This window comes from Oncorhynchus kisutch, linkage group LG18 (genome assembly GCF_002021735.2).
Source record: "Oncorhynchus kisutch isolate 150728-3 linkage group LG18, Okis_V2, whole genome shotgun sequence".
NCBI lineage: Eukaryota > Metazoa > Chordata > Actinopteri > Salmoniformes > Salmonidae > Oncorhynchus > Oncorhynchus kisutch.
Window position 1 is genome coordinate 34,185 of NC_034191.2, and position 23,700 is coordinate 57,884.

The following is a 23,700-nucleotide window of genomic DNA, read 5'->3' on the forward strand; positions in this document are numbered from 1 at the left end:
CATGTTAAGTAAAGCAAAGTAAATAGTACTGACTGACTTGACATGTGTCGAACATTACACACACACACAGAATACACACACACACATTCAACCACAAAATGAACAGACTAAATATTACACACATCCCGTCTTATACTATGTAACTGAATATATAGACGTATGTATGAATAATAATGTCCTTTATATGCTAATGGTTAGAGCGTTGGACTAGTAACCGAAAGGTTTCAAGTTCATATCCCCGAGCTGACATCTGTCGTTCTGCCCCTGAACAAGGCAGTTAACCCACTGTTCCTAGGCCGTCATTGAAAATAAGAATTTGTTCCTAACTGACTTGCCTAGTTAAATAAAGGTAAAATAAAAATGTGCACATGTGTATTTGTGAAGATAATTATGTGCGAGTGTATGTTTGCATGTGTGTGTGTGTCAGTGAGCATGTGAGAGCGTGCACATTGTGCTGTATGTAATTGCAGTATGTATCCTATTTCAAAGATGAATAGATGGATTGCTAATGAAAGAAAAACATACACTGAACACACTCCATTAAACTCCTGGGTAATCCTGGATTGGCGTTCTTTATGTTGTTGCACTGCCCTCTAGTGTTGAAGTAATGACTTGCTCTAATTTCACATGTTGGGTTATTCCGACCACGTAATCAATCATTCTTGTGAGATTTTCAATGAGACTTGCTCGTTTTAGTTCAAAAAGTTTTTGCATGGCAAAACGCTTTGCCACATGATGTACTAATAAATACACCCCTTGATCCAGCGTGAAGGAAAGGATGGAAAAAGGAAGATATGACTCATAGAAAGATAGCTTTATTGCACAAGGTGTTGGAGTACTCTTTTTCTGGTTTTGTTTGTTTTCATAGAAAATAAAAAAAAACGGTAGAGTTAAACAAGCAATTGCAAATTGAAGCAAATTTTCCATAAAACTTTAAGAACTCTCTCAGTATTTTTTAAAACGCTTTTCCCCTCGCCCCTTTTTCATAAAATCTTTATTTTTATACCCAACAAATAATTCAGAGCATGCAATGCCGTTTTTCCTCAACAGAAAAAAAAAGTGAACAAGAAAGAAAATCAATATTTGAAACTCAACAAAACGTCTTGAAAAAGAGGAACCAATTGTGAAAGCAATTCTGGATTTCTTTTGTTGTTGCCCCATTCAAAAATCTAATTCTAAAGCAGTGTCACTATAATTCTATAGTTTTCTTTAACCCTCTCCTGTTTAAAGTTATAACTTGAATCAAAGTTAACATTGTTGCCCTGGTTTCATTTGGAGATGTTGAAAACAGTACTTATTTATACAAAACACTTTGCTATGTACAAGAGTCTTTAATAGTGGGGTAGCAATGCTGTTGGGGCAGGAGGTGCCGGTAGGGGGGAATCTGAGACCCCCTTGAGACCTGATATTAACATGTGCCCTGGCAATGGGTCTGTGGTCACATCCGCTCACACCCAATCAAATTGGTCTGGAGTAGACATTGTGGGTCAAATCTGATCACAGGGCACGTTATTACCAGGTGTAACTGAGAGTGTGATTGGTCAAATAGGTGGGGCAAAGGTCAGGGTAGGGTGGCGGAGTTTGAACCCTGACCCCATCCAATATGCACACGGCTTTCCCTGGGATTGGTTGGAGCTATTGGAGTCCCTGATTTCAATTGGCTGAACAGGCCTGCCCCTTCACGTGGGCACCCCCCGTGGCGTCTCAAAGCAAACCGTTTCAAAAGAATTGCATAACCAAGGAAGCCAAAACAAAAGAAACGGTACCATAATAATATCAACTGAAAGAAAAGGTTCCAGCGGACTCTCTCCTGTCCTGTTCACTGTCTGCAACAGGCGGGGAGGAGCGTAAGTGTTGTCAGTTACAAGCAGTTAGAACAGTTGTATGTATGTCCGGAATAGGAGTGCTGTGCACGGACATAATGACAACGGTAAGACACAGAGGTCACTATGTGCTGTCTTCATTTAAGTTCAGTCATGAGACGTCATGGAGGCTGTCAACAGAACACACCTTGGGAAGGTACAATACAACAGGTTACATTTGTGTCTACCATTTGCACTCTCTTAACACCTGCAGTAGGGTCATACTTCTAAGTTGGCCGTAGATTTGGGGACGGTCACAATAAGAATGTGGGCTGGCACTGTGGCACGGCCCACCACTGTTACCTGAATCCCCACGTGCCAGGGTTAGTTGTGGCAGGGTTAGTTGTGCCAGGGTTAGTTGTGCCAGGGTTAGGCTCTAAACTGAACTCTACACGGATGTTGCCTTAGCTTGTGACTCAGTGCTGAAGCTACCGTACCGCTCACTAACGAGTGCTTATAAATGGTTAAAGGTTCCCTGAAATCTTTCTTTTATCTGTAGGTGATGTCCCTCCCCCTTTCTACAGGTACACTTAAAAGCGGGTCTTGCTGACCACAAGGAATGCACTTTAACCTTACTGACCACAAAAGCCACTCTGACCCCAAAGCTACCCGCAGTGTCGTCTACTCTCCACCAGGGTGGACCACAGAGGCAACTCCAAACCAAATCGACTACAGGTCTGACGAGGTCTGACGTCCTCAAACTCGGCCTCAGATACCGTAGCTATAACGCTCATTTTCGTCTCTCTTTATCTTTCTTGGTTGTGCTAGCTGTTTCCCATCCTCCTCTCCCTCCACTCTTCCTCTTAACCCGCGGCGGCGTCCACTGAGCGATTGTCTCATGAGTTATATTTTCATATATTTTCAATTACGATGACTTTATATCTCTCTCTGTTTTATTTAATAGTTATATATTTTTGGATATATTTAGATATAAATATATATGTACATATCTTTTACAACAAATATGATATATTTTTTATTTTTATATTGCGAGAGCCCTGAAGTGAAATTTTCCATTGCAAACATTGGGAGCAATAATTTGAATTTTATTTTTTTGTGGTGGGGGGGGTGTCTCTTTGTCATGGGGCTAAGCTTTGGGTTTAGAATAAAGAAAAAAAGGAACGCCAACTGAAACCGACAATCAATACATTTTCGTGGGATGGGGGGGGCCTTAGATGACAGATTTATTCTTCAGGCCACTTCATTTCATAAGACCAACTCATGTCTACCTGCCATCTCTTTCATCCTTCCCTGAACACAAACACAGCTGTTTTGTCTTCCTTATCTCTCCATCTCTCCCTGCAAACCAACGGTCCTCGCTGCATTATCGCGTTTGTATATTCTCCTGTTTCAATCTGTAATCTGTTTATCCATCTTTCTTGTCGAGTTCATCTTTTGCCAGGCTTGTCTGTCCGTCTGTTGGCCTGCAGTCCATTTGTCAGTCAGTCCCAACTACTGTCATTAAACGGCTGCCTGTCTAGCAGAGTGTGCTAGAAGGTCACAGTGAGACTGTGTGGACGGGGGGGGGGGGGGTATGGAGGATGGGGGTGTGGTGTGGTGGGTTGGAAGTGTTTGGGTAGACCGAGTGGGGGGGGGGGGGGGGGGGGGGGGGGGGGGGGGGGGGGGGGGGGTGTATGTAGGATGGGGGTGTGGTGTGGTGGGTTGGAAGTGTTTGGGTCGACAGAGAGGGGTGGGGGGGGTATGGAGGATGGGGGTGTGGTGTGGTGGGTTGGAAGTGTTTGGGTCAACAGAGAGGGGTGGGGGGGTATGGAGGATGGGGGTGTGGTGTGGTGGGTTGGAAGTGTTTGGGTCGACAGAGAGGGGTGGGGGGGTATGGAGGATGGGGGTGTGGTGTGGTGGGTTGGAAGTGTTTGGGTCAACAGAGAGGGGGGGGGTATGGAGGATGGGGTGGTGGGGGGTTGGAAGTGTTTGGGTAGACAGAGAGAGGGGGGTATGGAGGATGGGGGTGTGGTGTGGTGTGGTGGGTTGGAAGTGTTTGGGTAGACAGGGGGGGGGTATGGAGGAATGGGGGTGAGGTGGGTTGGAAGTGTTTGGGTAGACAGAGGGGGGGGGGGGTATTGAGGACTGGGGGTGTGGTGGGTTGGAAGTGTTTGGGTAGACAGAGCGGGGGGGGGGGGGGGGCTGTATGGAGGAAAGGGGTGTGTGGCACCAACCCGCACATGATCGATAGATCAAAGGGTTTTCTTCCTGCTTTCAGGGGACTGGAGAGAATGACAGAGAGGGGCCAAGAGGAGGGGTGGTCATTTCACCCCTGCGCCTCTAATGAACGGCAAATCAACTCCCTCGCTCTGTCCATCTTCCTCGTCATTTCCAAGGCGACGCTGCCAGTGTCAATCACACCGGGCCAACCAAAGTCCAGAAGGGAGAGACCGACATGTGACGTCATACAGTGTGACATCATCGTCCCCAAACCACTGTCACAAGTAACAAATGGACAGGAGTATTTTTAACACAGGCCTCCGCCAAGGAGTCAGCATACAGATTGATTAAAAAGGTCCACAGCAGGTGTGTGCCAGCCACATGTATACATATATATTTACACATATACACGCACACACGCAGGCTCGTGGCGGTTCTGTGAAATCCATTCTAACCTCTTTTAATGCACATGAGTTTATATATTCCCAAAACAGAAAAGCAAACATAAACAAAATACAGTTCTGATTCATCTTTCGTATGAAGACGATTCCTGTCCCCCCCCCCCCTTCGCTCTGTTTCCTGTTGTCCTATAAAATAGTCAGTAACACTCTATACTGTGTCACGAATTGCATGAGAAAAATTCCCCATATTAGAGACAGTAGATCTAGCTGGTCTGTCATAATATAATAGAGACAGTAGATCTAGCTGGTCTGTCATAATATAATAGAGACAGTAGATCTAGCTGGTCTGTCATAATATAATAGAGACAGTAGATCTAGCTGGTCTGTCATAATATAATAGAGACAGTAGATCTAGCTGGTCTGTCATAATATAATAGAGACAGTAGATCTAGCTGGTCTGTCATAATATAATAGAGACAGTAGATCTAGCTGGTCTGTCATAATATAATAGAGACAGTAGATCTAGCTGGTCTGTCATAATATAATAGAGACAGTAGATCTAGCTGGTCTGTCATAATATAATAGAGACAGTAGATCTAGCTGGTCTGTCATAATATAATAGAGACATCTTTAAAAAAGTAGATCTAGCTGGTCTGTCATATATAATAGAGACAGTAGATCTAGCTGTGTCTGTCTAATATAATAGAGACAGTAGATCTAGCTGGTCTGTCATATATAATAGAGACAGTAGATCTAGCTGGTCTGTCATAATATAATAGAGACATAGAGACACATAGATATAGCTGGTCTCTGTCATAATATAATAGAGACAGTAGATCTAGCTGGTCTGTCATAATATAATAGAGACAGTAGATCTAGCTGGTCTGTCATAATATAATAGAGACAGTAGATCTAGCTGGTCTGTCATAATATAATAGAGACAGTAGATCTAGCTGTCTGTCATAATATAATAGAGACAGTAGATCTAGCTGGTCTGTCATAATATAATAGAGACAGTAGATCTAGCTGGTCTGTCATAATATAATAGAGACAGTAGATCTAGGGTGTCTGTCATAATATAATAGAGACAGTAGATCTAGCTGGTCTGTCATAATATAATAGAGACAGTAGATCTAGCTGGTCTGTCATAATATAATAGAGACAGTAGATCTAGCTGGTCTCCATAAATAATAGAGCAGTAGATCTAGCTGGTCTATAAAATATAGAGACATCATAGATCTATGGTCATCATATAATAGAGACAGTAGATCTAGCTGGTCTGTCATAATATAATAGAGACAGTAGATCTAGCTGGTCTGTCATAATATATATAGACAGTAGATCATAGTAGACCACATAGATCTAGCTGTCTTCATAATATAATAGAGACAGTAGATCTAGCTGGTCTGTCATAATATAATAGAGACAGTAGATCTAGCTGGTCTGTCATAATATAATAGAGACAGTAGATCTAGCTGGTCTGTCATAATAAATAGAGACAGTAGATCTAGCTGGTTCATAATATAATAGAGACAGTAGATCTAGCTGGTCTGTCATAATATAATAGAGACAGTAGATCTAGCTGGTCTGTCATAATATAATAGAGACAGAGTAGATCTAGCTGGTCTGTCATAATAATAGAGACAGTAGATCTAGCTGGTCTGTCATAATATAATAGAGACATAGAGTCTAGCTAGCTGTCTGTCATAATATAATAGAGACAGTAGATCTAGCTGGTCTGTCATAATATAATAGAGACAGTAGATCTAGCTGGTCTGTCATAATAATAGAGACAGTAGATCTAGCTGTGTCATAATATAATAGAGACAGTAGATCTAGCTGGTCTGTCATAATATAATAGAGACAGTAGATCTAGCTGGTCTGTCATAATATAATAGAGACAGTAGATCTAGCTGGTCTGTCATAAATAATAGAGACAGTAGATCTAGCTGGTCTGTCATAATATAAGAGACAGTAGATCTAGCTGGTCTGTCATATTATAATAGAGACAGTAGATCTAGCTGGTCTGTCATAATATAATAGAGACATAGAGACAGTAATCTAGCTGGTCTGTCATAATATAATAGAGACAGTAGATCTAGCTGGTCTGTCATAATATAATAGAGACAGTAGATCTAGCTGGTCTGTCTCATAATATAATAGAGACAGTAGATCTAGCTGGTCTGTCATAATATAATAGAGACAGTAGATCTAGCTGGTCTGTCATAATATAATAGAGACAGTAGATCTAGCTGGTCTGTCATAATATAATAGAGACAGTAGATCTAGCTGGTCTGTCATAATATAATAGAGACAGTAGATCTAGCTGGTCTGTCATAATATAATAGAGACAGTAGATCTAGCTGGTCTGTCATAATATAATAGAGACAGTAGATCTAGCTGGTCTGTCATAATATAATAGAGACAGTAGATCTAGCTGGTCTGTCATAATATAATAGAGACAGTAGATCTAGCTGGTCTGTCATAATATAATAGAGACAGTAGATCTAGCTGGTCTGTCATAATATAATAGAGACAGTAGATCTAGCTGGTCTGTCATAATATAATAGAGACAGTAGATCTAGCTGGTCTGTCATAATATAATAGAGAATTAGACAGTAGATCTAGCTGGTCTGTCATAATATAATAGAGACAGTAGATCTAGCTGGTCTGTCATAATATAATAGAGACAGTAGATCTAGCTGGTCTGTCATAATATAATAGAGACAGTAGATCTAGCTGGTCTGTCATAATATAATAGAGACAGTAGATCTAGCTGGTCTGTCATAATATAATAGAGACAGTAGATCTAGCTGGTCTGTCATAATATAATAGAGACAGTAGATCTAGCTGGTCTGTCATAATATAATAGAGACAGTAGATCTAGCTGGTCTGTCATAATATAATAGAGACAGTAGATCTAGCTGGTCTGTCATAATATAATAGAGACAGTAGATCTAGCTGGTCTGTCATATATAATAGAGACAGTAGATCTAGCTGGTCTGTCATAATATAATAGAGACAGTAGATCTAGCTGGTCTGTCATAATATAATAGAGACAGTAGATCTAGCTGGTCTGTCATAATATAATAGAGACAGTAGATCTAGCTGGTCTGTCATAATATAATAGAGACAGTAGATCTAGCTGGTCTGTCATAATATAATAGAGACAGTAGATCTAGCTGGTCTGTCATAATATAATAGAGACAGTAGATCTAGCTGGTCTGTCATAATATAATAGAGACAGTAGATCTAGCTGGTCTGTCATAATATAATAGAGACAGTAGATCTAGCTGGTCTGTCATAATATAATAGAGACAGTAGATCTAGCTGGTCTGTCATAATATAATAGAGACATAGAGACAGTAGATCTAGCTGGTCTGTCATAATATAATAGAGACAGTAGATCTAGCTGGTCTGTCATAATATAATAGAGACAGTAGATCTAGCTGGTCTGTCATAATATAATAGAGACAGTAGATCTAGCTGGTGTCATAATATAATAGAGACAGTAGATCTAGCTGGTCTGTCATAATATAATAGAGACAGTAGATCTAGCTGGTCTGTCATAATATAATAGAGACAGTAGATCTAGCTGGTCTGTCATAATAATAATAGAAGTAGATCTAGCTGGTCTGTCATAATATAATAGAGACAGTAGATCTAGCTGGTCTGTCATAATATAATAGAGAGATAGATCTAAGCTGTAGATCTGGTCTGTCATAATATAATAGAGACAGTAGATCTAGCTGGTCTGTCATAATATAATAGAGACAGTAGATCTAGCTGGTCTGTCATAATATAATAGAGACAGTAGATCTAGCTGGTCTGTCATAATATAATAGAGACAGTAGATCTAGCTGGTCTGTCATAATATAATAGAGACAGTAGATCTAGCTGGTCTGTCATAATATAATAGAGACAGTAGATCTAGCTGGTCTGTCATAATATAATAGAGACAGTAGATCTAGCTGGTCTGTCATAATATAATAGAGACAGTAGATCTAGCTGGTCTGTCATAATATAATAGAGACAGTAGATCTAGCTGGTCTGTCATAATATAATAGAGACAGTAGATCTAGCTGGTCTGTCATAATATAATAGAGACAGTAGATCTAGCTGGTCTGTCATAATATAATAGAGACAGTAGATCTAGCTGGTCTGTCATAATATAATAGAGACAGTAGATCTAGCTGGTCTGTCATAATATAATAGAGACAGTAGATCTAGCTGGTCTGTCATAATATAATAGAGACAGTAGATCTAGCTGGTCTGTCATAATATAATAGAGACAGTAGATCTAGCTGGTCTGTCATAATATAATAGAGACAGTAGATCTAGCTGGTCTGTCATAATATAATAGAGACATAGAGACAGTAGATCTAGCTGGTCTGTCATAATATAATAGAGACAGTAGATCTAGCTGGTCTGTCATAATATAATAGAGACAGTAGATCTAGCTGGTCTGTCATAATATAATAGAGACAGTAGATCTAGCTGGTCTGTCATAATATAATAGAGACAGAGACAGTAATCTAGCTGGTCTGTCATAATATAATAGAGACAGTAGATCTAGCTGGTCTGTCATAATATAATAGAGACAGTAGATCTAGCTGGTCTGTCATAATATAATAGAGACAGTAGATCTAGCTGGTCTGTCATAATATAATAGAATAGAGACAGTAGATCTAGCTGGTCTGTCATAATATAATAGAGACAGTAGATCTAGCTGGTCTGTCATAATATAATAGAGACAGTAGATCTAGCTGGTCTGTCATAATATAATAGAGACAGTAGATCTAGCTGGTCTGTCATAATATAATAGAGACAGTAGATCTAGCTGGTCTGTCATAATATAATAGAGACAGTAGATCTAGCTGGTCTGTCATAATTAATAGAGACAGTAGATCTAGCTGGTCTGTCATAATATAATAGAGACAGTAGATCTAGCTGGTCTGTCATAATATAATAGAGACAGTAGATCTAGCTGGTCTGTCATAATATAATAGAGACAGTAGATCTAGCTGGTCTGTCATAATATAATAGAGACATAGAGACAGTAGATCTAGCTGGTCTGTCATAATATAATAGAGACAGTAGATCTAGCTGGTCTGTCATAATATAATAGAGACAGTAGATCTAGCTGGTCTGTCATAATATAATAGAGACAGTAGATCTAGCTGGTCTGTCATAATATAATAGAGACATAGAGACAGTAGATCTAGCTGGTCTGTCATAATATAATAGAGACAGTAGATCTAGCTGGTCTGTCATAATATAATAGAGACAGTAGATCTAGCTGGTCTGTCATATATATATAGAGACAGTAGATCTAGCTGGTCTGTCATATTAATAGAGACATAGAGACAGTAGATCTAGCTGGTCTGTCATAATATAATAGAGACAGTAGATCTAGCTGGTCTGTCATAATATATAGAGACAGTAGATCTAGCTGGTCTGTCATAATATAATAGAGACAGTAGATCTAGCTGGTCTGTCATAATATAATAGAGACAGTAGATCTAGCTGGTCTGTCATAATATAATAGAGACAGTAGATCTAGCTGGTCTGTCATAATATAATAGAGACAGTAGATCTAGCTGGTCTGTCATAATATAATAGAGACAGTAGATCTAGCTGGTCTGTCATAATATAATAGAGACAGTAGATCTAGCTGGTCTGTCATAATATAATAGAGACAGTAGATCTAGCTGGTCTGTCATATATAGAATAGAGACAGTAGATCTAGGGTCTGTCATAATATAATAGAGACAGTAGATCTAGCTGGTCTGTCAATATATAATAGAGACAGTAGATCTAGCTGGTCTGTCATAATATAATAGAGACAGTAGATCTAGCTGGTCTGTCATAATATAATAGAGACATAGAGACAGTAGATCTAGCTGGTCTGTCATAATATAATAGAGACAGTAGATCTAGCTGGTCTGTCATAATATAATAGAGACAGTAGATCTAGCTGGTCTGTCATAATATAATAGAGACAGTAGATCTAGCTGGTCTGTCATAATATAATAGAGACACTAGAGAAGTAGATCTAGCTGGTCTGTCATAATATAATAGAGACAGTAGATCTAGCTGGTCTGTCATAATATAATAGAGACAGTAGATCTAGCTGGTCTGTCATAATATAAAGAGACAGTAGATCTAGCTGGTCTGTCATAATATAATAGAGACAGTAGATCTAGCTGGTCTGTCATAATATAATAGAGACAGTAGATCTAGCTGGTCTGTCATAATATAATAGAGACAGTAGATCTAGCTGGTCTGTCATAATATAATAGAGACAGTAGATCTAGCTGGTCTGTCATAATATATAATAGAGACAGTAGATCTAGCTGGTCTGTCATATATAATAGAGACAGTAGATCTAGCTGGTCTGTCATAATATAATAGAGACAGTAGATCTAGCTGGTCTGTCATAATATAATAGAGACAGTAGATCTAGCTGGTCTGTCATAATATAGACATAGAGACAGTAGATCTAGCTGGTCTGTCATAATATAATAGAGACAGTAGATCTAGCTGGTCTGTCATAATATAATAGAGACAGTAGATCTAGCTGGTCTGTCATAATATAATAGAGACAGTAGATCTAGCTGGTCTGTCATAAATAATAGAGACAGTAGATCTAGCTGGTCTGTCATAATATAATAGAGACAGTAGATCTAGCTGGTCTGTCATAATATAATAGAGACAGTAGATCTAGCTGGTCTGTCATAATATAATAGAGACAGTAGATCTAGCTGGTCTGTCATAATATAATAGAGACAGTAGATCTAGCTGGTCTGTCATATATAATATAATAGAGACAGTAGATCTAGCTGGTCTGTCATATATAATAGAGACAGTAGATCTAGCTGGTCTGTCATAATATAATAGAGACAGTAGATCTAGCTGGTCTGTCATAATATAATAGAGACAGTAGATCTAGCTGGTCTGTCATAATATAATAGAGACAGTAGATCTAGCTGGTCTGTCATAATATAATAGAGACAGTAGATCTAGCTGGTCTGTCATAATATATAGAGAATAGAGACAGTAGATCTAGCTGGTCTGTCATAATATAATAGAGACAGTAGATCTAGCTGGTCTGTCATAATATAATAGAGACAGTAGATCTAGCTGGTCTGTCATAATATAATAGAGACAGTAGATCTAGCTGGTGTCATAATATAATAGAGACAGTAGATCTAGCTGGTCTGTCATAATATAATAGAGACAGTAGATCTAGCTGGTCTGTCATAATATAATAGAGACAGTAGATCTAGCTGGTCTGTCATAAATAATAAGAGAGACAGTAATCTAGCTGGTCTGTCATATATAATAGAGACAGTAGATCTAGCTGGTCTGTCATATATAATAGAGACAGTAGATCTAGCTGGTCTGTCATAATATAATAGAGACAGTAGATCTAGCTGGTCTGTCATAATATAATAGAGACAGTAGATCTAGCTGGTCTGTCATAATATAATAGAGACAGTAGATCTAGCTGGTCTGTCATAATATAATAGAGACAGTAGATCTAGCTGGTCTGTCATAATATAATAGAGACAGTAGATCTAGCTGGTCTGTCATAATATAATAGAGACATAGAGACAGTAGATCTAGCTGGTCTGTCATAATATAATAGAGACAGTAGATCTAGCTGGTCTGTCATAATATAATAGAGACAGTAGATCTAGCTGGTCTGTCATAATATAATAGAGACAGTAGATCTAGCTGGTCTGTCATAATATATAGAAATAGAGACAGTAGATCTAGCTGGTCTGTCATAATATAATAGAGACAGTAGATCTAGCTGGTCTGTCATAATATAATAGAGACAGTAGATCTAGCTGGTCTGTCATAATATAATAGAGACAGTAGATCTAGCTGGTCTGTCATAATTATAATAGAGACAGTAGATCTAGCTGGTCTGTCATAATATAATAGAGACAGTAGATCTAGCTGGTCTGTCATAATATAATAGAGACAGTAGATCTAGCTGGTCTGTCATAATATAATAGAGACAGTAGATCTAGCTGGTCTGTCATAATATAATAGAGACAGTAGATCTAGCTGGTCTGTCATAATATAATAGAGACGTAGATCTAGCTGGTCTGTCATAATATAATAGAGACAGTAGATCTAGCTGGTCTGTCATAATATAATAGAGACAGTAGATCTAGCTGGTCTGTCATAATATAATAGAGACAGTAGATCTAGCTGGTCTGTCATAATATAATAGAGACAGTAGATCTAGCTGGTCTGTCATAATATAATAGAGACAGTAGATCTAGCTGGTCTGTCATAATATAATAGAGACAGTAGATCTAGCTGGTCTGTCATAAATAATAGAGACAGTAGATCTAGCTGGTCTGTCATAATATAATAGAGACAGTAGATCTAGCTGGTCTGTCATATATAATAGAGACAGTAGATCTAGCTGGTCTGTCATAATATAATAGAGACAGTAGATCTAGCTGGTCGTCATAATATAATAGAGACATAGATGACACTATAGATATTAGCTGGTCTGTCATAATATAATAGAGACAGTAGATCTAGCTGGTCTGTCATAATATAATAGAGACAGTAGATCTAGCTGGTCTGTCATAATATAATAGAGACAGTAGATCTAGCTGGTTCATAATATAATAGAGACAGTAGATCTAGCTGGTCTGTCAAATATAATAGAGACAGTAGATCTAGCTGGTCTGTCATAATATAATAGAGACAGTAGATCTAGCTGGTCTGTCATAATATAATAGAGACAGTAGATCTAGCTGGTCTGTCATAATATAATAGAGACAGTAGATCTAGCTGGTCTGTCATAATATAATAGAGACAGTAGATCTAGCTGGTCTGTCATAAATAATAATAGAGACAGTAGATCTAGCTGGTCTGTCATATATATAAAGAGCACAGTAGATCTAGCTGGTCTGTATGAATATCAATAGATACCATACGACGACAGTAGATCTAGCTGGCTCTGTTTCATAATATAATAGAGACAGTAGATCTAGCTGGTCTGTCAAAATATAATAGAGACAGTAGATCTAGCTGGTCTGTCATTATATATTAGAGGACTTAGTAGATCCAGGCTGGGTCTCTGTCATATACAATAGAGACAGTAGATCTAGCTGGTCTGTCATAATATAATAGAGACAGTAGATCTAGCTGGTCTGTCATAATATATATTGCAGATTCCGTCTTCCCAGCCTGGTGCAGGTCTACAATTTTGTTTCTGGTGTCCTTTGACAGCTCTTTGGTCTTGGCCATAGTGGAGTTTGGAGTGTGACTGTTTGAGGTTGTGGACAGGTGTCTTTTTTATAGTGATAACAAGTTCAAACAGGTGCCATTAATACAGGTAACGAGTGGAGGACAGAGGAGCCTCTTAAAGAAGAAGTTACAGGTCTGTGAGAGCCAGAATTCTTGCTTGTTTGTAGGTGACCAAATACTTATTTTCCACCATAATTTGCAAATAAATTCATAAAAAATCCTATAATGTGATTTTCGGGATGTTTTTTCTCATTTTGTCTGCCATAGTTGATGTGTACCTATGAGGAAAATTACAGGCCTCTCTCATCTTTTTAAGTGGGAGAACTTGCACAATTTGTGGCTGACTAAATACTTTTTTTGCCCCACTGTACCACAAACCCCCGAGGTGCCTTATTGCTGTTATAAACTGGTTACCAACGTAATTAAAGCAGTAAAAATAAATGTTTTGTCAAACCCGTGGTATACGGTCTGATATACCACAGCTGTCAGCCAATCAGCATTCAAGGCTCAAACCACACAGTTCATAAAAGACCATATAAAAAAATTATGTTGGTAACCAGTTTATAATAGTCATATCCCAGTTGACCTATTTGCTTATGGTCTTGTGTACACCTAGCGAACAGTTATTTAAATTATATGATCATTTATTTTGCATTTTATTTGGAGCGGCAAGCCAGACAAAATGAAACGGGCCTATTTATTTAATGAATATGAATTAGGAGGGCAGAAATGATTAAATATTAAAGCATTAGATGTCTCACTAAAGGCTTCAGTCATACAAAAGTTATACTTAAATCCAAACTGGTTCTCTAGAAAATGTATAAGAATATCTCACCCCATGTTCAAGAATGTCCTTTTCCCCTTTATTCAGATTACAACCTCTCACTATCAGTTATTTGAAAAGGAAACAATCTCCCAAAATATTCGATATATTAAAAACAAATTAAAAAGCCATAGAAAGTTAGTTGCAATTTCAATTTAATTTAATTCAATTTCGACCAGAAAAAAACTGAACACATAATATATATATTGTGGTTAAACTCAAATATACGAATATAATTTTTTTTTAAATTTTTTTTTTAGAAAAGGTATAATGTTTATAAATGATATCGTAAATAGGACTGGTGGAGTTATGTCACATATGCAGCCAACAAATATATATGGAAATCTCTGCTCTACCTAAAATTACAACCAACTAACTAACCAACCAACCAGCATTACCGCAACAAATGGAAGAGGTACGTGGAATAGGGAGAAAGTAGACAACTTGTCTGTCGGCCCTGCATCAAAGACCATAATTGGTAAAAAAAAAAATATATAAATAAAAATGTCTACCAGTTTCATTTAAGGACCTACAAATTCACAACTCTCCCATATGCCATCCGTTTTGTCACTAAAGCACCTTATACCACCCACCACTGCGACTTGTATGCTCTAGTCGGCTGGCCCTCGCTACATATTCGTCGCCAGACCCACTGGCTCCAGGTCATCTACAAGTCCATGCTAGGTAAAGCTCCGCCTTATCTCAGTTCACTGGTCACGATGGCAACACCCATCCGTAGCACGCGCTCCAGCAGGTGTATCTCACTGATCATCCCTAAAGCCAACACCTCATTTGGCTGCCTTTCGTTCCAGTACTCTGCTGCCTGTGACTGGAACGAATTGCAAAAATCGCTGAAGTTGGAGACTTTTATCTCCCTCACCAACTTCAAACATCAGCTATCTGAGCAGCTAACCGATCGCTGCAGCTGTACATAGTCTATTGGTAAATAGCCCACCCATTTTCACCTACCTCATCCCCATACTGTTTTTATTTATTTACTTTTCTGCTCTTTTGCACACTAATATCTCTACCTGTACATGACCATCTGATCATTTATCACTCCAGTGTTAATCTGCAAAATTGTAATTATTCGCCTACCTCCTCATACCTTTTGCACACATTGTATATAGACTCCCCCTTTGTTTTCTACTGTGTTATTGACTTGTAAATTGTTTACTCCATGTGTAACTCTGTGTTGTCTGCTCACACTGCTATGCTTTATCTTGGCCAGGTCGCAGTTGCAAATGAGAACATGTTCTCAACTAGCCTACCTGGTTAAATAAAGGTGTTCTCAACTAGCCTACCTGGTTAAATAAAGGTGTTCTCAACTAGCCTACCTGGTTAAATAAAGGTGAAATAAAAAAATAAAATAAAATAAAATAAAAAAGATAGTTGGGGAGAGATTTTCAACGTACCGATTCATGGTTTATGAACTGACACGCAAAAAGGATTCAGTTCAAATTTTTCAATTGAAATTATTAGCAGATATTGTTTTGCAAAGGAGACAGAATCGTTAGATCATTTGTTTTGTTTTTGGTCACAGGTCCAGGAATGGCTAGACATTTGCAACATTTACATAAGAGCTAACTCTGCAGATAGCACTACTGGATGATCTGAAAATTCATAGTCAATCAATCAATAATATAATAATATTTATAATAATAATAATTTAACATCTGTACAAATGATGAGAATAGAACGGTTCAGGACTTTTGTGAAACATCACAGCTCACTCAGTTAAGAAAATATATGGCAAATAGAAATTCAATTTGGATGGTGTTAAGAGATAGGTGGGAGGGGTTGAATGGAGGTGAAGGTTGGGAAAAATAACTAATAACAACAAGATAACTAAAGTAAAACATACTGTTTCCATAAAATGTAAAACATTGAGGTTTGAGGAAGGACAGGAGTAAAAATATAACTATTTTAAAATAGACTGTGCCTGTAAAATGTATATAGTATGTATAAGCTGGAAGTAGAAGCCTAAGCGTTATTCTAAATGTGTTTATCTTCTTGGATATAGGGGGCGCAAATACGGTCCGTTTATTGTGGGCTCGCTTATGTTGTATTGTATTGGTTCTATTTTGAGCTAAATTACGTTTATTTACTCATATCTGCTGTCCTGCGTCTTGACTCCTCTACACCAGCTGCCCACAGACTACATTACAGTAGAAATTTGTGGGAATAAAGAAAAACCCTTGAGTAATTTTTACTGTATATATTTGCAAAAAAAGATATGGGGGATTGGAAGTGATGTAGACAATTACAGTGATGGAAGCTACAATCTATCTGCAATATTAAAGCTGATCTACCCCCTATCAATAAAAAATAAAACAATTCTAATAGCAACAAGGCACATCGGGGGGTTTGTGGTATATGGCAAATATACCACGGCTAAGGTTTGTATGCAGGCCATATACCACACCCCCCCGGAGCAAAATGCTTAAATCAACTCCTTTGATAAGGTCATTTAACTTATACATATATATATATATATATATACTTTTTTTAACCAATTGTTCTCCTGCTCTAAGGCTTTATTATCCATGGAAAAAAGAAATGTGTCATTCTTTTGTGGGTTTTTATTTCTGTTAATGAGATACGACAGTGAAGAGGAGACAGGAAAGATTGCGAGTCAGAAGATGGCGATTCGAACCCGTGCTGCCGCTGGTACGTGTGCTAGACTCAGCGATACTAACCACTGGGCCACACAGGCCAGAGAAAACAAACCAGCTTCTACTCACTGCCGTCGTAGTCCAGCGTGGCGAACTGAGAGCTCTGGTTCCCGCAGCCGGCGCTGTTACACGCCTTCATCTTCAGCTCGTACCAGGTGGCCTCGCGGAGCTCAGCCAGGAACACGTCGGCGGTGGCGTTGGTGCGAACGTTCTGCCACGCCCAGTTCCCCTTAGGTCTGAATTCCAGCAGTACGGCCGTGATGGGGCAGCCACCGCTCGCCCAGCCCTGCAGGTTGAGCCGGGCGTGGGTAGAGTTGACGTGGGTGAACACCGGATGGTCCTTATTGAACTGGGGCTCTGGAAGAGGTCGGGGGCAGGAAGGTGTTAGTTCTCATTGAACACTCATTTTTTTAAATGTCTTGAAATATTATGATATGGTAAGTGTGACTGAATATGAATCCACCTGTCCACCACATTTACCCCTCTCACAGCTATAACCATGTTGCCTTATCCACTTCAGCTCCCTCCCTCTCTGCCCATCTTCGCCTCTCCTGTCCCCTAAACACCTCCCATTGTCCCTGTATCACCCGGTCCATCCTCCCCCTCTCGCACGACCCCTCACCTCGTCCGTGGGTCTTAGCCTCGATGATTTCACTGATGCGTCCGGCTCCCACGCTGTTCTTGGCGGCCAGTTTGACCTTGTACCAGGTGCCACAGCGCAGGTTGTCCAGCTTGAAGGACCTCTCACTGGAACTGATGAACACATCCCTCCACCCCTCTATGTTGTCCACCGAGTACTGCAGCACGAAACCTGGGGAGCACACACACACACGAAAGCACGCACACACGCACGCACGCACACACACACACACACACACACACACACACACACACACACACACACACACACACACACACACACACACACACACACACACACACACACACACACACACACACACACACACACACACACACACACCATGATAAGGGCACATTTTTACTATTTTCAGACTTTCTTTTCAACCTTCTGTTGTACTACAGTGCATGATACAAATCGAGAAAATGAGAAAAAAATGTATGTAAATGTAAATAATTTGACATTTAAATGCACCAGATACCCATATATTTTTGCTATATTCAGCTGGCTCATTCAGCTGGTTCATATTTCATTGTGTCAGTACCGCTGGAAAACACCAGAGGACAATGGTGCGTCACACATCTCCTCCACTACCAAAGATCCAGATGGAGAAGGCTGCATTCATGACTGTTCTATGCCGCCATTACTTTCCCAGAAGCTCCCAGCTGGGTTCGGGATGGCGCTGACTGGGCATATATGCAAAAGAGAACACATTATGGCGTCTGCAGTCATAATCAGCTGCCTTGGATTTATAGTCTGTTTATAACTCTCTCTCTAGCTCTCATCTCGCTCTCCCTCTCTTATGCTCTCTCCCTCTCTTATGCTCTCTCCCTCTCTCATGCTCTCTCCCTCTCTTATGCTCTCTCCCTCTCTCCCTCTCTTATGCTCTCTCCCTCTATTATGCTCTCTCCCTCTCTCCCTCTCTTATGCTCTCTCCCTCTCTCCCTCTCTTATGCTCTCTCCCTCTCTCCCTCTCTCATGCTCTCTCCCTCTCTCATGCTCTCTCCCTCTCTTATGCTCTCTCCCTCTCTTATGCTCTCTCCCTCTCTTATGCCTTCTCCCTCTCTCATGCTCTCTCCCTCTCTTATGCCCTCTCCCTCTCTTATGCCCTCTCTTATGCCCTCTCCCTCTCTTATGCCCTCTCTTATGCCCTCTCCCTCTCTTATGCCCTCTCCCTCTCTTATGCCCTCTCTTATGCTCTCTCCCTCTCTTATGCCCTCTCCCTCTCTTATGCCCTCTCTTATGCCCTCTCCCTCTCTTATGCCCTCTCTTATGCCCTCTCCCTCTCTTATGCCCTCTCCCTCTCGTATGCCCTCTCCCTCTCTTATGCCCTCTCCCTCTCTTATGCCCTCTCCCTCTCTTATGCCCTCTCTCTCTCTTATGCTCTCTCCCTCTCTTATGCCCTATCTTATGCCCTCTCCCTCTCTTATGCCCTCTCCCTCTCTTATGCCCTCTCCCTCTCTTATGCCCTCTCTTATGCCCTCTCCCTCTCTTATGCCCTCTCCCTCTCTTATGCCCTCTCCCTCTCTTATGCCCTCTCCCTCTCTTATGCCCTCTCTTATGCCCTCTCCCTCTCTTATGCCCTCTCTTATGCCCTCTCCCTCTCTTATGCCCTCTCCCTCTCTTATGCCCTCTCCCTCTCTTATGCCCTCTCCCTCTCTTATGCCCTCTCTTATGCCCTCTCCCTCTCTTATGCCCTCTCCCTCTCTTATGCCCTCTCTTATGCCCTCTCCCTCTCTTATGCCCTCTCCCTCTCTTATGCCCTCTCCTTTTCTTATGCTCTCTCCCTCTCTTATGCTCGCTCCCTCTCTTATGCTCTCTCCCTCTCTTACCCCCTCTCTTATGTGTCTCCCTCTCTTATGCTCTCTCCCTTTCCCTCTCCTACACCCTCTCCCTCTCCGACTCGCTCTCCCTCTCCCTCTCCCGCTCCCTCTCCCTCTCCCTCAGATAGACAGATGAATGGACGAAAGGACAGACGGACAGTTGGACAGCCAGAGGGACAGACAATAAACGTACAGAGATAGACTAAGACAATCTAACACAGACAAAGTGAATCAAAGACTGCATGTTGAAAAGGTGTGTAACAGTCGTGGCCAAAAGTTTAGAGAATGACATGAATATGAATTTCCACAAAGTTTGCTGCTTCAGTGTTTAGATATTTTTGTCAGCTGTTACTATGGAATACAGAAGTATAATTACAAGCATTTCATACGTGTCAAAGGCTTTTATTGGCAATTACATGAAGTTGATGCAAAGAGTCAATATTTGCAGTGTTGATCCTTCTTTTTCAAGACCTCTGCAATCTGCCCTGGCATGCTGTCAATTAACTTCTGGGCCACATCCTGACTGATGGCAGCCCATTCTTGCATAATCAATGCTTGGAGTTTGTCAGAATGTGTGGGTTTTTGTTTGCCCACCCACCTCTTGAGGATTGACCACAAGTTCTCAATGGGATTAAGGTATGGGGAGTTTCCTGGCCATGGACCCAAAATATTGATGTTTTGTTCCCCGGGCCACTTAGTTATCACTTTTGCCTTATGACAAGGTGCTCCATCATGCTGGAAAAGGCATTGTTCGTCACCAAACTGTTTCTGGATGGTTGGGAGAAGTTGCTCTCGGAGGATGTGTTGGTACCATTCTTTATACATGGCTGTGTTCTTAGGCAAAATTGTGAGTGAGCCCACTCCCTTGGCTGAGAAGCAACCCTCACATGAATGGTCTCAGGATGCTTTACTGTTGGCATGACACAGGACTGATGGTAGCGCTCACCTTGTCTTCTCCGGACAAGCTTTTTTACGGATGCCACAAACAATCGGAAAGGGGATTCATCAGAGAAAATGACTTTACCCCAGTCCTCAGCAGTCCAATCCCTGTACCTTTAGCAGAATATCATTCTGTCCGTGATGTTTTTCCTGGAGAGAAGTGGCTTCTTTGCTGCCACTTGACACCAGGCCATCCTCCAAAAGTCTTCGCCTCACTGTGTGTGCAGATGCACTCACACCTGCCTGCTGCCATTCCTGAGCAAGCTCTGTACTGGTGGTGCCCCGATCCCGCAGCTGAATCAACTTTAGGAGACGGTCCTGGCACTTGCTGGACTTTCTTGGGCACCCTGAAGCCTTCTTCACAAAAATTGAACCGCTCTCCTTGAAGATCTTGATGATCCGATAAATGGTTGATTTAGGTGCAATCTTACTGGCAGCAATATCCTTGCCTGTGAAGCCCTTTTTGTGCAAAGCAATGATGACGGCACGTGTTTCCTTGCAGGTAACCATGTTTGACCGAGGAAGAACAATGATGTCAAGCACCACCATCCTTTTGAAGCTTCCAGTCTGTTATTCGAACTCTATCAGCATAACAGAGTGGTCTTCAGCCTTGTCCTCGTCAACACTCACACCTGTGTTAAAGAGAGAATCACTGACATGATGTCAGCTGGTCCTTTAGTGGCAGGGCAAAAATTCAGTGGAAATGTTTTTTGGGGGATTCAGTTCATTTGCCTGGCAAAGACGGATTTTGCAATTAATTGCAATTCATCTGATCACTCTTCATAACATTCTAGAGTATATGCAAATTGCCATCATACAAACTGAGGCAGCAGACTTTGTGAAAATTGACATTTGTGTCATTCTCAACTTTTGGCCATGACTGTACACACAATGGGCTCTATTTCTGGCAGGCGTTACGCCAGCGCAATCGTCAAACGCACACTTGTTTGCAGTTTTGACCTGTTAAAACCGTCACTCTTATATTTCTAAACCCTAGGGCTAGGAGTTGGTCATTTACCAGAGTACACTGAACTAATACGCACACTGCAAATTGAACACACGCTGAACACACACACACAGCACGGTAGTCAGATAATCAATGTGACAGCTCCTTAACTGGAAACCAAAACAGAGTGTACACCAGTCAATAAACATAGAGCATGGCATGCAAACTGACAAAGCTTGCTTGGGGTGGCGATTAGCTGAGGTGCGCTTCTTCGAAATGCGTGCCAAAGTTCTAATTTGGTGGGGATATTTAAGACCAATGCATTCACCAAGTAATCAGACATCCCCTTTTAATCTACAGTGCATTCAGAAATTATTCATACCCATTGACTTTTACAAATTTTCTTACGTTACAGACTAATTATAAAATTGATTCAATTGTTGTCTACACACAATATCCCATAAACAGGTTTGTAGAATGTTTAAAAATATATATAATTAAACAGAAATATCACATTTACAGAAGTATTCAGATCCTTTACTCAGAACTTTGTTGAAGTACCTTTGGCAGCGATTACTGCCTAAAGTCTTCTTGGGTATGACGCTACAAGCTTGGCACACCTGTATTTTGGGAGTTTCTCCATTCATTCTCTGCAGATCCTCTCAAACTCTCTCAGGTTGGATGGGGAGCATCGCTGCACAGCTATTTTCAGGTCTCTCCAGAGATGTTCGATCGCGTTCAAGTCCGGGCTGTGGCTTTGGCACTCAAGGACATTCAGAGACCTGTTCCAAAGACACTCTTGCGTTGTCTTGGCTGTGTGCTTCGGGTTGTTGTCCTGTTGGAAGGTGAACCTTCACCCCAGTCTGAGGTCCTGAGCACTCTGGAGCAGGTTATCATCAAGGATCTCTCTGTGCTAGACTCCCAGTCCCCGCTGCTGAAAAACGTCCCCACAGCATGATGCTGCCACCACACTTCACTGTAGGGTTGATGCCAGGTTTCCTCCAAATGTGACACTTGGCATTCAGGCCAAATAGTTCAATCTTGGTTTCATCAGACCAGAAAATCTTGTTTCTAATGGTCTGAGAGTCCTTTAGGTGCCTTTTGGCAAACTCCAAGCGGGCTGTCATGTGCCTTTTACTGAGGAGTGGCTTCCGTCTGGCCACTCTACCATAAAGGCCTGAATAGTGGAGTGCTGCAGAGATGGTTGTCTTCTGGAAGGTTCTCTCATCTCCACGGAGGAAGTCTGGACGGGTTCTTGGTCACCTCCCTGACCAAGGTCTTCTCCCTCAATTGCTCAGTTTGGACAGGCTGCCAGCTCTATGAAGAGTCTTGGTGGTTCCAAACTTCTTCCATTTAAAAATGGAAGAAGTTTGTACTCATCCCCAGATCTGTTCCTCGACACAATCCTGTCTCGGAGTGGTACGGACAATTTCTTCGAACTCAAGGCTTGGTTTTTGCTCTGACATGCACTGTCAACTGTGGGACCTTGTATAGACAGGTGTGTGCCTTTCCAAATCATTTCCAATCAATTGAATTTAACACAGGTGGACTCTAATAAAACATCTCAATAAGGAGCAATGAAAACAGGATGCAACTGAGCTCAATTCTGAGTCTCACAGTTGTTGCTGTCACTCGTTATTGTAGCCTACGGTATTAAATAAACTGTAGTAGTAATAAACAATGGACTCGGATGATAATATTCTGTGCCCCCCAGGTGATTTGGAGTTGGATGACAACGCAAAGACCATCCATAACTTACAGAACCTGAGACTAACGTATACACTACTAAGCCATGGAATGCCTTGATTGGCCAATGAGTGGCCAAGCCCTTGGCACACCTACAACTTGTTTATTCATCAAAGACCAACCATTCCGCGCCACCGCCAGCTATTGCGCTCATAATAACGGCTGTGGAAACAGCAACATTTCGGACGCCCCTGGACCTAAAGCTCCACCGCCAGCAGTTAGATTTACCGTCGCATTAGGTTTGTTAAAATAGAGCTCACTGAACAAATAGACACACTGAACACACACACTGAACACACGCGCAGTACCGGTAGTTAGATAATCAATGCGACAGCTCCTTTAACTGGCAACCAAAACAGAGTGGACACCAGTCAATCAACAGAGAGCCGGTATGAAAACTAAC

General features: G+C 40.8%; 1 protein-coding gene across 1 annotated transcript in view; it reads right to left on the reverse strand.

Moving 5' to 3' along the window:
- Nucleotides 1-17,123: 17,123 nt before the first annotated feature.
- The window catches only part of LOC109909351 (Down syndrome cell adhesion molecule-like protein 1 homolog), a gene marked incomplete at its 5' end in the record, with an annotated part of 41,409 nt that continues 34,832 nt past the window's right edge, over nt 17,124-23,700 (reverse strand). The window contains 2 exon segments of the mRNA XM_031796279.1: nt 17,124-17,560; nt 17,826-18,014. Of these exon segments, the coding sequence (XP_031652139.1) occupies nt 17,265-17,560; nt 17,826-18,014 (485 nt within the window).